Source organism: Trichosurus vulpecula, chromosome 4, assembly GCF_011100635.1.
Source record: "Trichosurus vulpecula isolate mTriVul1 chromosome 4, mTriVul1.pri, whole genome shotgun sequence".
Classification (NCBI taxonomy): domain Eukaryota; kingdom Metazoa; phylum Chordata; class Mammalia; order Diprotodontia; family Phalangeridae; genus Trichosurus; species Trichosurus vulpecula.
The window spans coordinates 101,786,435-101,800,897 of record NC_050576.1 but is presented as its reverse complement, the minus strand read 5'-3'; the positions used below and the strand labels follow the sequence as shown (position 1 = coordinate 101,800,897).

The following is a 14,463-nucleotide window of genomic DNA, read 5'->3' as shown; positions in this document are numbered from 1 at the left end:
TTAGCCCATCTCAGGAAAGTAGATATAAAAACTGTCCATCTTCGAACTGACTTCTGGAGACAGAGATTATGAAAGCATGACAAATATTGATAAACTCATCCAGGGAGTGGATCTTGTGGGACCTTACCAGCTCCTATTTCTCTCTGGACTTGCCCAGAATCTTGGTATGAGCGGGAATAGTGGATTAAATAGCCAGCCATAAAAGGTCTAATTTCAGCCAAGCATTTCAAGAATTTATAAGATGTCTCCCAGGACTGACTCCGCCTCTCTCCCTCTAATGGGAAGGAAGCTGGGACTGTGGGGCTAGAGCCTTAGCCTTCCACCAGGGACAGTAGCAGGGACAAAGGCGAGGGGTTAAAGGTCTTCCTGAGAGATAGTAATGTCAGGCAGAGTGAAAACTAACAAAAACTTCCTCCCCTTGGGGGATCAGAGGTAAATACCTCATGAAGGATAAAAGGAGGGCAGGAAAGAGATGTAGGGGAACAGGAGGGAGGGAATAAAGAAGGGGGCAAATCTAGAATGAATTAAAAAATACATCATACTCCTCTCTTCAGAAACGGCTTCCTAGAGCAAGTCCTAATTCTTAATCTTGAACTTCCGGGACTCTCCTTCGGATTCTCTGGTACCTCACACAGGTCCATTTGATCAGAGGATGCTAGATCTGGAGGAGGTCTCAGAGATCAACTAGCTTACTTTGCAGATGGGGAAACAGACTTGTACCCAAGGTCATAGAGTTAATTAGTGTCAGAGTCATGATTCAAATCCAGACCCTCTGATTCCAAGTCCAGGGCTCTTCCCCTTACTTGGGACCTCATTTTATCAAGGCATAATTCAGATTTCCCATTCTAACCAGGCACCCCCACCTCCCCACAGCCCCACATCTCATACATACATTATCTTCTCCCACTCCTGAGCCTTCACAGAATCCTAGCACTTTTAGAAGTAGAAGAGTCCTGAGAGATCTCTTAGATCATATATGCCCCCTTACTTTATAGATGAAAAAGCAGAAGCCCTGAAAGGTGAAGTCCAAGGTCAAAGAGAGAGCCCTCAGGCTGCTCTTCTGAATTGCAGTTCAATGTTCTTTATTTTACTTGTGTCCTCCCTCACACAGGCCATCTCCCATCTCCTAATAAATACACTCCCTTCAGGACCCAGACAACATGTTCAAGGCATCACTGCCCGCCATGCCCACATATGACCTCCATCACCCAGAGCTTACTTTGACCATGCTCTCCCCTGTATCCCCCTCTCCATTTCACCCCCAGGCCTACGGCATCATCGAGATGGTTCAAGAAGCCTGGGCTAATGTATCAATAAAAGAGGACCAGAGTTCCCCTCTCTTCCCTTCCCAGGGAACATGTGCTTGAAAATTGTTCCCTTCTGGCAACTTTCCACCATCTCTGTTACTGGACTCAGTGAGTCCATCAGTGAACATTCCAGAAGAGGCCGGAGACAACCATTAGCTTCCTGGAATTCCTCCTATCTTACTGCTTGGCCAGTTGTTCAGTCTACCCAGAAATGTAGCTGTCCTTCCTTCTTGCCAATATCCCAGCTAAAACTTTCCTCCTCCAGGACGTTCTCCCAGAGTAACACTATTTGGTTCAGGTCACTGAATTCAGATGAGGACCTTCACTTGGTTCTCCTCGGCTGTGTCCTAATTTCACTGTCCTGCTGTTTCCCTCTTGTCCTCGAGCTGAAGAGGCTAACTCTGCTTAGGTGCCCAACCAGGCTGCTAGGCTAGAGTGAGTTGGGGGTGAGTAGTGGTAATACCTGGGTTCAAATCCTACTTCTAGCACTTACCTGTGTGATCTTGGTCAAGTCATTTCCTCTCTGGGCCTCATTTTTCTTATCTGTAAGATGAGACAATTGGACTAGATGGCCTCTGAAATCCTCACACATCCCCAAGCTCCAGATCTAGGATTATGCCTTGCTAATGAGCCTATGTCTGTGTTGGTTATAGGTGCTGCTCTCCTTGCCACCATGCCTGAACCGTAAGTAATTCTGATCTCCCCGGAAAAAATGTATATACATGTGCGCGCGAGTGTGCATATGTGTGTGTGTGTGTGTGTGTGTGTGTGTGTGTGTGTTTGAGGGGGTGGATGGATGGGTGGGTGAGAGGCTGGAGTCTTGGGCTGAAGGTACAGCCATTTATCACAAGTTGCTTTCTTGGGAGGGGCTCCAAGTACTTTATGAAAACCAAACCCTTTAATCTGAGACTGCTCCAAATTCCTCAATGCAACTGCTATTAGAAATCATCTTCCCTCAGTAATGAGCCCTTAAATTTGCATAGCATTTTTGTCATTTTCAGAACATAAGTCAAGTCAATAAATATTTGTAATGCACCTACTATGTGCCAGGCACTATGCTGAGCTCTGAGGATACAAAGAAAAGCAAAACCAACAAAACAGTAATCCCTGATCTCATTTTCCCTAGTGATCTCCATCTAACCACAGCTGATCCTTACAACTCTATGTGGCAGGAAGATTAGTTATTACTGTCTCCATTTAGCAGATGAAGAAGTGATTGAGGAAGTCAAGGGACATATCTAAGGTCATATAAATGACAAGAAGAAAAGAAGGCAGTCAGTCAATAAACTTATTAGGTTACTGCTATGTGCCAGACACTGTGCTAAGTTCTGGAGATACAAAGAAAGGCAAAAGACAGTCCTGCCCTCAAGAAGCTTACAGTCTAATCTAGGAGACAACACAAAACTAACTATGTACAAATAAGCTATGTCCAAGATAAATAGGAAATAATCAAGAGAGGGAAGACACTAGAATTAAGAGGGATTGGGAAAGACTTCCTGTAGAAGTTAGGCTTTTATCTGGGATTTGAAGGAAGCCTTGAAGGAGCTGGAGGCAAAAATGAGGAGGGAAAACACACCACGCCTGGGGGACAGAGCTAGAAAATGGGGTGTCTTGTTTGAGGAATAGCAAAGAGGCCGGTGTCAATGAATCAAAGAGTAGGGCAGGGGTGTCAGGTGATGGGCTGGAGGATACTGGAAAGGTGGGGAATGGTTTCAAAGCTATGAAAGGCTTTGAATGTCAAATGGAGGGTTTTATATCTGATCTTGGTGGGAATAGGGAGCCACTGAAATTTAAGAGGAGGGGTTGGGGTGGGGTAGATGGGCAGGGATATGGTCAGGTTTGCAACATTAGGAAGAGCCCAGAACTCTCTTTACCTCCAAGTTTGTGTTCTTTCCATTACCTTGCCAGGTTACTACTGTAAGAACTTTAAAATAAGTCACACTTTTCTTTTCTTTTCGGTTTTGGAGGCAATGGGGGTTAAGTGACCTTCCCAGAGTCATACAGCTAGTTAGTGTCTGAGGTCACACTTGAACTCAGGTCCTCCTGATTTCAGGGCCAGTACTCTATTCACTGCGCCACCTAGCTGCCCCACTCACATTCGTTAGTTGGAATTACCTGGTCTCTCTTTTCACATTAATTAGATAAACTGAGTGGATTTCAGCCCCTGTATTTTACTTTTCACTCGGGGCACATGGCATTAGGGAGTAACTGATGGGACTGTTTTTTATGTAGCATTTTAAGGCTCGTAGTGTGCCTTTTTCGCAATGACCCTATGATGCAGGAAGTATACGTATACCTATTTCATATGAGAAGACAGCCCTCAGAAAAATTAAGTGACCTGCCCAAAGTCACATAACTGCTAAGTGTCAGAAGCAGGATTTGAACCTAGGTCTTCATGACTCAGTACTCCACCCCCTGCAGAATGCTAGAATCTCAGCCATAAACATAGTGCCTTGTACATAATAGACATTCAGTAAATCTTTGTTGAATTCCTAGGAGTGAAGATGTCAGAGTTGGCAAGGACCTTATAGACAGACCATATCTTCTAGCCCATATCTGAACCAAAAACCCTTCTAAAATATGCTCAGTGAGTGGCCATCCAACCTTTGCTTGGAGACCTCCAATAGAGAGGAGGGAGATGGGACCCCTGAGGCACCCTGCTTCATTTGTGGAGACTCAATGCCACTGAGCCCAAGTTTGCTTATTTGTAATATCTAGGCATTGCTCCTAGTTCTGGATTCTGAGGCTGAATAGGACAAACTTATTCCCTTTCTCACTTGACAGTCCTACTTGAAGACAGCTATCACATTCTCCCCAAGTTTTCTCCTTAGTTCAGGTGAAATAAACTCAATTCCTTCAAACAATCGTCATCTGGCATAAACTAAAGACACTTCCCCAACCTGGTTGCCCTCTTCTGGATTCTTTTGGGTTTCTTAATGTCCTTCCCAAAATGTGACTCTCAGAACTGAAAACAGTATGCCAGAAATGACTTGACCAGGGTCTTACAAGGCTGAGAAAAATCTCCTATAAGGAATGAGGCATCTTACACTGAGAAGCACAAGAACTGAGAGTGGTGGTTTATTCTATTTTAACTTGCTTCCTTTCCTGCCCCTACCTTCCTCCCTGCACCCCCCTACACCTCTACTGTCAGATTTCTTTTAGAACTGCCCTTATTTCTCTTAGGTGGTTTTCTCCAATGAGTCTGCATGCTTTCGTTATAGTATATATTTATACTTTGTATTCATTCTGTGTTCTGATCTTTTCTCTCCTTGCCTTTCCTGGGATGGATGACTGAAGGGAGGTAAGATATTTGGGGTGACCAAATTGAATCTCCAGCCTGGTAAAGGTGGGGTGGGCATTTGAGGAGAGGAGTGGAACTAGGGGAAAGGCAGCCTCTGTTCCTTCCTGTCTCCATACTTGCAACTACACAGCTTTTCTGCCTCCCTGAGACTTGTCATCTCTAAGCCTGATGACCAAATCAGTCAATGAGTCAGTCAACATCATCTGAACTCCTTCTGTTTTTGAGACCTGTAAGAGATAGCATGATAGGATCCAGAAGAAGGAGGAGATAGGTGTGGTCTTTGCCTTCTAAGGGCTCCCAGTGTGATGTGGGAGAAGTAGACCTTAACCCTGGGGAACTCCCAATCTGATGGGAGAAAAATAGGCTCTGCCTTCAAGGAGACCTCCATCTGATAAGGGAGACTGAGTCTTATGTTCAGAGAGCTCTCAGTTTGCACAGGTGGACAAGGACCAGGAGAGCAGATGGGTGTGGCTGGCAGTGTAATCCCCAGATTTGATACCTGTGCGGGGAAGATTCCAAAGACAGAGCTCATGGAGATTGGTGACGTTTTGTGTTATGTCACTGAAAAAGAAAGGCTGGAGACAGGGAAGAAACAAGAGTTTGGGGGTCAAGCCTTACTGCCCTCTCTAGCAAGTGAACAAATACCCTTTGGAACTAGTCAGACCCTGGGGTGATCTCCATGTTCTTGTAAAGGTGAACCAGAGCAAATTCCTTGATGAAAGAACATTGGAGGAGGATCCTGGGTCCTTCCACTCCAGTCCATAGAAGATCAATGATGCTTAAGGGTTAGGCCAACAGGGAATCCTGGAAAAGGGCCTTAAGTAGCCTGGGGAACCCTGACTCTGGTGGTTCATTTTGACCTGGATGATGTTAGCACTGCGAAACTTTTGAGCTCTTGGCCACTGTAGTTTCATTAAGACTTACAGTTTGGGGGATATTCTGAGCCCCTCACAGCCCTGAGGCTCAGGGCTATGTCAGAGAGGCCTCAGAGCTTAGCAAGGTTGGAAGAATTACAGTATTTATGCTACTGGAAGAGAGCATTGACATATAATTCAAAACAGTTTGAGGATGCCTTGAGGGATATTTAGGGGGCTATAGATTTATATCCTATTTTGCGGGATCTAATTTTTTTTAAAAGGCCTGTTTTCCCTGAGACCACAATGATAGGTGATGGAGGGAAGTGGGGTCCACAGATGCCATAGGTGGCAGGGAAATCCTGTATAAGAAAATGCCCTGGGACAGCAAGGAATTAGCATTGGCAGAAAGAACCCAGGCTCATTCTCTGGGGTACTTTGGAAAATTAGCTGGTAGCTGCCACTAGCCCCTCTCTCTTGGGTTCTTTTGGGGTTCCAACCATTCTTCACTTCCTCAGACCCAGGCAACACCACCCCTTCTTCCCCTAACTTATCTTAACAGAAGACAAATGGGTTGAAAAAAACTTTACTCAATATTTCAGGGAAGAAATAAACAGAGAAAATAAGGGGTGCACAGCTTAGGCAAATCTTTTTGAAGTAATAAAATGGTAAAGTCAAAGAGATGGCTCTCAGTCTAGTTCCCCCCTGCTCCTTCTAAGTCCTCTCATGTGGTATCACAATCTGATACTAAACAGTCTTGGATATTTCGCAAAGGATAATTTAGCTGTGGCTATTTTTTTATGGTAACTAGCCACTTGTCTGGCAAACTCACCTGTCTGGAGTATAGTATGGTGAGAGCCAGGAAGCAAGCAAAACGGGCCTCTGAGCTGTCAAAACAGATCGGAAGATCGAAAACTAGAAGAGGCCGTCTAGAGCCCACTCCCTTTTAAGATGAGGAAACTGAATCCCAGAGTAGGAAAGTGACTTACCAAGGTCAAACTGTAAGTAGCAAAGCCAGGATTCAAACTGATTTCCTCTGACATCGAATCCATGGCTCTTTCTACAACATCCCATCGCCCTTTACGTCACCAAGTCCATACATTTAAAGCTTATTTGTTTTACTCAAAGGAGAGCCCCTCACTCGGAGTGTATTTACTTTTATTTTAGATACAATTTTAATGTGTTTCTTTATCTGGTTTCCTGTTCTACAGCTGATTAGAAGTTTCAATAAGAGTTATTAAGGCAGGATAATGCTGATAATAGCAAGACGTGACAGCAGACAGACTCACATGGAGGGAGGAGACAGGAAAATTATAAAAAGCAGGAAACAAAACTCAAAAAACCCAGAAGCCTGGGACTGTTTAATGTAGTCTCAAATAGTCCCAGCCCCCTCAGCAGTCCCCAGGGGTATCTGGTCTTAGGATAGCCACTGATATTTACAAAGATAGGAAAATGGAAATTGTGTTTAAAAGTTTTGTTTAAAAAACCAAGAAGGTAGGCCTTATGTTTTAGAAAGATTTGAATCCCCAATGGTTAAAATTAAATTAAATTAATGTCATTTAAAAGGACAATTTTCAGTTACATGGAAAAATAATTTGTGGGGCTCATTTCATTCCTAAATTGTACTAGACAAGTGAAGTGTGACTGTTAATATCATCATTATAATAATTTGTGTCACCGTAAGTCTGTACGCGTTTCAAGGCCATTTCATATTCAACATTTTATTTTGTCTTTACAACAACCCTGTAAGATAAGTGAGAAAGAAATTATTATTTTCATTTTATAGATAAGGAAACTGAAGGCCAGGAAGATGAGCAGCAGTGATTTGCTGAGGGTCACGTAGCTAAACTGACAGTACTAGTCTCGACTAGAACCCAAGTCTCTTGTCTTCTAAGTAAAAACCATTGAACATAGTCTCCTTTCCTGAATTTACGGTTCTCAAATCAGTCCAACAGAGGAGCTTTTTAAGGGAAGATTTCCCCTCTAACTCTCATCTCGCTCCAGAATTTCAGGCCTGCAATATTTATCTCATCTACCTCTCCCATTTTTTCCTTTCTTTTCCCTCTCAGAGAAAATCCAAGATCACAGCTTCCCGCAAACTCCTGCTCAAGGTGAGTCTGAACCTGAAGCTTCCCTGGCTACTTCCAGCTGGGAAGAGAAGAGGATGGAATCCCATCCTTGGGGATGAATAGAAGGCACACGGCTTACTTAGCACCATTATTCTGGGCTATGAGAGCCCCTATTCCTTCCTGCCCCTACATCCTGCAGTTGTGCAGTTTCTCTGCTAGTCTGAGATATGCATTTCCAAGCCCAATGGCCTATTCAACCCATCAGCCAATTAGTCCATCAGCTAACAGCATTGACTGACATCCTCATGTGCACAGAACCTAGTACCTGGTACTGTGAGAGAATCCAGAGGAGGGAGAGACATGGTCTTTACCCTTAAGGAGTTCCCAATCTGATGGGGAAGAAACAGTACCTACCTTCGATGAGCTTCCAGCCTGATGGAGGAGGGGTAGTCCCTGCCCCAAGGAATCTTCCAAGATGGCGGGGGCAGGGAAGGAAGTAGTTCTTGCCTTCAAGGAGCTTCCCATCTTATAGAGAGACATAGTCCCTGCTCATAAGTGTCTTCCAGTTTGATGGGGGGAAAGTAGTCTTTTCTCCTAAAGACCCTCTAGTCTAAAAGGAACAGAATAGTCTCTTTCCCTCAAGAAGGGCCCCATCTGATAGGGGAGATTCAGTGCCTCTTCTGAGGGAACTCCCCAGAAGCCCAGGAGGGCCAGGACCAGGAGAGAAGGTGAATGTGTCTGGATAAAGATGCCCTACCACAGGATGCAAAAGATGGATAGTAGGAGAGCTCACTCAGAACCTACCCTCTGTCTCTCATAATGCACCAGTGCACAAAGGGTGGGCAGATAATTCATCCTAGGTGCCTGAGAGGTGTTTTGATTAGTCCCTGGGATGAAGGAGGTATTGATGATGTACACTACTCTAGAGCTCTGTGAGTCTAGAAGAGGCAGAGTTAAAAGTAGGGAAGGAGGAGGTTTGATGGAAAGTGACTCAGGCGCATGGATCACCCTAGCTTGTGGCCTGCTCAATCTGTCTGTGTACCAACAAACACCATGGAAGACTCTTCAGAGCAGCTAGGTGATGCAGTAAGTAGAGCACCAGCCCTGGAGTCAGGAGGACCTGAATTCAAATTCAAAACACTTGATACACTTACTAGCTGTGTGACCTTGGGCAAGTCACTTAACTCCAATTGCCCTGCCTCCCCCCTCAAAAAAAAAATCTCTCACACATATACCCCCTGCAATTAATTACACCCATTCTATCCTGAGTATGGAAATGCAGAAAGCCACATGCCAAGGGGAGAATGAGAAAGACAGGACCTGTGTTTTCCTTGACATCCTCGTGCCCCTCTAGAGCTTGATGCTGGCCAAAGCCAAGGAATGCTGGGAGCAAGAGCATGAGGAGAAGGAAGCTGAGAAGGCCAGATACCTGGCTGAAAGGATTCCTAGGCTTGAGACCCGAGGCCTGTCACTCAGCGCCCTGCAGGTGAGCTTTGGGTAGAGGAGGATGGAGACATTTGTTACTAATAAACATTAATGAAGTCTTTGCTGTGTGCTGAGCTGTGTGCTGAGCTGTGTGCTAGGCATCTGGAAAGAGGCAAAGTTTAGATAAGACCTTCCCCCAAGGGAGCTTACAGTGTTGGGCAGAGAAGACTCCAATCTGTATAATTAGAATATATAATATGACATGGTAAGGATATTGGAGGAGACACAGCAAAGCATGAGAAGAGGTCTAAGGAGGAAAGTATTGCCAACAGAGGGGCATGGAGGAGGTGAGATTTTACTGCAGGGGAGCATTAAAGGATAGATAGGAATTTAATGGGTGAAAAATTAGAGTGAGGGCATTCCAGGCATAGGAATGAAGACAGGAAAGGGTAGTGTCATGTAACATGTGGTCAGTGGATAGAAAATTGTTTGGTGGGTGAATGTGTAAGGGGGAAACAATTTATTGTTCAGAAGATGGTCCATTTGGAACCCACCTTGTAGTGCTGTGATTTCATACTAGGCACTAGAAATGTCCCTTCTGCCCCCTGAAAAGCTTCCCAACCTAGCCTGCCTGAAATTCCACTGATAAAAGTTCATCCCTCATTAAGATCCGAATGCCCCTGGGAAGGAGCAGATGTTAAGCCTTTTTAGCCATGTGCACCTTAGTGTGAATAAATCTATTAACTTCTTTCTGGAACACGTAATTTGATGGGGGAGAAGGGGGAGTGGGGAGGGAAGGCGAAAGATGACAAGACAAAGGGCCTAGGTGTGAACCTTGCCTCACAGGGCCTGTTGGCTAATTTCATTGTTTCTCTCAATCTGTGTTTTCTCAGGATCTATGCAGGGAGCTGCATGCTAAGGTAGAGGTTGTGGATGAGGAGAGGTATGACATTGAAGCCAAATGCAACCATAACACCCGGGAGGTGAGGATCTCCATAGGCTGAGGGGAGTTTTGGGGTGAGAACATGGAGAAAAGCTGTAACACTGTGAATGCATAAGAACGATTTATAGAACTTTAAGGTTTAAAAACTGCTTTCCTTGCAAAAATCCTAGGAGGTACGTAGCACATACATTAAAAAATTTTTTTGATTTATTTTATGCATGAGGACACATGGCCCACACACTCAGCACCTGGTAGAGCTAGGACTTGATCTTGATTCTCCTGACTCCAAATCTAGCATCCTTTTCACAACAACAAATGATAGGGAGGTCAAGGACTCTGTCTAGAGCAGAGTGCGGAACTTGTGGCCTTGAGGCCACAAATGGCTCTCTAGGTCTTCCAGTGTGGCCCTTTGACTGAATCCAATCTTCACAGAACAAATCCCTTTAATAAAAGGGGGCAGAGATAAGGCACCCCACTGAGGGATTTACAGGTTTATGGGCTGGGCAATCAGGCTGGCCTGTTGGGCTCAGGTAAACCGATAGGTGGATTATGCAAAGTATTTTATCTCTGCTGTCCTGAGAGAACTGACCCAAGGGTTAGTGGAGTCCATAGAGTCCTAGAATCAGAATTAGAGGAAATGTCAAAGGGCACATAACTTTGGCCACCACATGAGTTAGAGCTCCCTTATCACATCTAATAAGTCATCTGCTTGGGGAGCAGGGGGTCGGGGGGAGGTTCCTTTTGACTGGACTCCTAAAGCTCTGGGATCCCCTCTATGGGTAGAAGAATCCTCCTGAGGGTTTCCCCCTCCTAACGGGCTGCTCTCTCCGTCCTTCCTGCCAGATCAAGGACTTGAAGCTGAAGGTGCTTGATCTTCGGGGAAAGTTCAAACGCCCACCCCTGCGCCGGGTCCGTGTCTCTGCAGATGCCATGCTCCGGGCACTGCTGGGCTCAAAGCACAAGGTGTCCATGGACCTGCGGGCCAACCTCAAGTCTGTGAAGAAGGAGGACACAGAGAAGGTGGGGCCTCTTCTCTCCTCACACCCACCCCTTCAACCACCAGCTGTTACTTCCCCTCACAGCTATAGGAGTACTTCCAGATTTCCTGCTAGACAGATGGACTGTCCAATTGGCCCAGACTAGAGTCTGATTATTTATTTATGTCTTTGTAAAGGAGAAGGTATAGATATATGCTAGGAGTTTGGGGTGTGACTGATCACTGAACCCTACCATCCTGTGGGGTCCCCGTGTTACTAGCTTGGTTAGTACTGGGATTGAGAGGAAGTTGTTTTTGCATTGGAGGAATTTCAAGCTTAGTGGTAAAGTCCCTGCCCAGAAGGGACTATATTAGAATAGGATGCTAACTAGGAAACATTGATATAATCCTGGATGAATGACTGGACCTAGAATAGAGGCAGTGGACTAAGGAAGACAAGAATGAGATCTCACCCTGCCTTTGGGACACTTATGCCTGAAATAACACAACAACCACTGAGAACCTCCCCCCAACATATGCTTCCCGTAATGCCTCTACATTCAAATCTCTGTATTTCTTCAATTTCCCTTGTACTCTAGCCTTCCCAGACTTGGAGATAAAGGGAAGGGAAACAGGAAGGGAACTTTGTGCTTTTTGAAGAAGCTGATTTTTCCCCCCTAGCCTGCTTTCCTTCATGACTGACTTCCTGGGCTGCCATTTCTCTTACAACTCTGGCCTATGTCTCTGCCTTACAGGAGCGGCCTGTGGAGGTGGGTGACTGGCGTAAGAATGTGGAGGCCATGTCCGGCATGGAGGGCCGGAAGAAGATGTTTGATGCAGCCAAGTCTCCGACCACCCAGTGAAAGGTACCAGGTGCCCTGGCTACCCCGACCTCACCTTCACTCTGGTTCTGTGTCACCTTCCTCTTCATCCTTCACCTCTCTTAGTCTTAAATGGACTAGGTCTGTGGTTTGGATAAGAATCATGAGAAATGTTAGGTTCAGGGTAGACCAATCATGCTTAGAAGATATCTGGCATGGCAGAAAGCATACTGGATTTAGAAACAGAAGGCATGAGATTGGATGTTGGCTTCTAAGCTGTGTGACCTTGGGTGAGTCACATCATTTCTCTAGGCCTTTGTTGCCTTATCTGTAAAATGAGGGTCTTGGGCAATATAGTCTCTTAAGTTCCTTCCAGTTCTAACAATGTCAACTCTATATTGTAGTGAAGGAGAAGAGTGTTGAGTCTTAGAGAGAAGTCTGGCTACCTAAGGTGACCCAGGGCCTTCCCTGATGGTTGGGTCCAATAGAAGAATGTAATGGCATGGTTTCTGGGGACCAGAAATTCTGGTGATGTCACCAAACATCCTTAATATTTCACCCAATAGTAAGAAGACATGAGGCCAGAGCTGGCTGTGACCAAGAAGATGGGCCCAGATAATGATGTTGGGGGAGTGAGGATTGAAGAGGGAAAGTAGACAAGGCCAGGGATAAAGCATGATGCCACAGAATGGGGATGGGGCTTATTCACAGAATGTGAGCACATCATCTCACCTGTCTCAGTTTCCTCACCTGTGGATAGATAGCTAGATGGCACAGTGGAAAGAGTGCTGGACTTGGAATCAGGGAGACCTGAGTTCAAATCTGGCCTCAAACACTTACAAGCTGAGTGACCCTGGGCGAGTCACTTAACCCTGTTCACTTTAATCCATTGGAGAAGGAAATGTCAAACCACTCTAAATATCTTTGCCAAGAAAACCATGAGGTCATGGAGAGTCAGACATGACTGAACAACAACCATCTGCTATCAGAGAAGGGTCAAGTTTTGAATGATCTAAAGCAGATTTGGTGATATCCTCTCATGACTATGCTTATCCTAGACGAATGTTCATTTGTCCACGGACTCATCTGTGCCACCAGCACCACTCCCAGCAAGTGGAATGGTACAGTCATTGCTCTCCAATGACTTAGAGTCCAACCGGGAAGATAAATCACACACACAAGAAGCCACTAAATGAATGTGTAAAACACAACGTGAATGAGTACAGGACTGAGACCATCATAGAATCACAAACTATGAGATGGAAGGGGCTCCAGAGGTCATCTAGTCCAGCCTAAACCTGGACAATGAATCCCCTCTGCAACATCCTCACGGTTACCCCATGAGGGAGTGCCTGCTGCTTCCTGAGGCAGCCCCTTGCCTCTTTGGACAGCTCCACACTGACGTTAAGACTTAGCAAGGAAGGATGGAACCGAGCATTTATTAAGTGACTGCCACGTGCCAGGCATTGTGTTGAGTGCTTTACAATCATTATGTCATTCGATCCTCACAACAATCCTGGGAGGGGGGCGTTATTATTGTCCCCATTTTATAGTCAAGGAAACTGAGGCAAACAGAGTTAAGTGACTTGCCCAGGGTCACACAGCTAGTACGTGTCTGATGCTGGTTTTGAACTCATGAAGATGAGTCTTCCTGATTCCAGCTCCGGCGCTCTATCCACTCTGCCACCTGGCTCAGAGTCACCTCCAGTCATCCTGATCTATATCTTGTCACAGACCCAGATGGCTCTGGAGGTGAAAGTGAGGCTGGTGACTTTGCACAGCCCTCCCTCACTTAAATCCAATTCATTCGCAAGTCATGGCAAGTCATGATGGTATGGTCCTTTTCAGAAAGAAGGAAAAACAACAGCAGAGTGGCAGATATAAGAAATAAATTTCTAACCATCAGATCATAGATTTAGAGATGGAAGGGTCGTCATCTAGTTCAATCTCCTCATCTTTCCAGATGAGGAAACTGAGGCCTAAAGGCAGATAAATGACTTGCCCAAGGTCATGCAGATAAGAATCAAAGCAATTAAATGATGTGTAGAGCTGAGATTTGAACCCTAGACCCTAGACTCCAAATCCAGCATTCCTTTCAATGACTTCTGCCTTCTCCCTCCCTCCCCCAGTGAGTCACCTTGGGAGATGATGAGTTCTTTGTCATGGGAGATCTTCATGTACAGGCTGATGGTGACTTGTTGGATGAGATGCCCTCTGTGTTCCCTTCCAATGTAGATTTTGTGATTGTATGGTTTGCCCTCCCCCAGGCATACACCGACTGCCTGAGAAAGCCAACCTATGATTAAACGTGTGCTATGGATGATTCACAAACAATTGGGAACTGACCACGTTCTATTTCTTTGTCTCCCCAGGTTGCTCTCACAAGTTTTGTAGGATCTCCATCTCACCCTCGGCTCCTTTCACCTTCCACCCCGTTCTCCAACCCTGTCCAAGTCCAAGTCCCCACGGCCTATCTTCAGAGATGTCACCAGAATCTGTGACAGAGGACCTCCACAGCCTTGTCATAGCCCTATCCCTCCCAACTCTTCCATACAGCTGGGCCTGGCCTCAAGACCCTCTACAGAACTGGGAACTGAATAAAAACCAAAGGGAGGAGAAAAGTGGAAATGTCCCAGGATCAAGGAAGTAAAAACCATTGGTCCAGACCACACCCAGCTAAGTGGATCTCCGGGGCTCATTTTTAGGCCAGAGGCATCTTGAGTCATGTGTCTGTCACTCCTACCTGCCCTTGGGCCCCAGAGCACTC

At 45.5% G+C, this 14,463-nt stretch overlaps 1 protein-coding gene across 1 annotated transcript; it reads left to right on the top strand.

Moving 5' to 3' along the window:
- The first annotated feature begins 1,980 nt into the window (after positions 1–1,980).
- On the top strand, positions 1,981–14,124 carry TNNI1 (troponin I1, slow skeletal type). The gene is given in 7 exon segments (XM_036756808.1): positions 1,981–1,995; positions 7,532–7,573; positions 8,886–9,017; positions 9,850–9,939; positions 10,743–10,919; positions 11,631–11,741; positions 14,069–14,124. Coding segments are annotated over 6 exon segments (564 nt in total). The 3' UTR covers positions 11,739–11,741; positions 14,069–14,124.
- Positions 14,125–14,463: the final 339 nt, after the last annotated feature.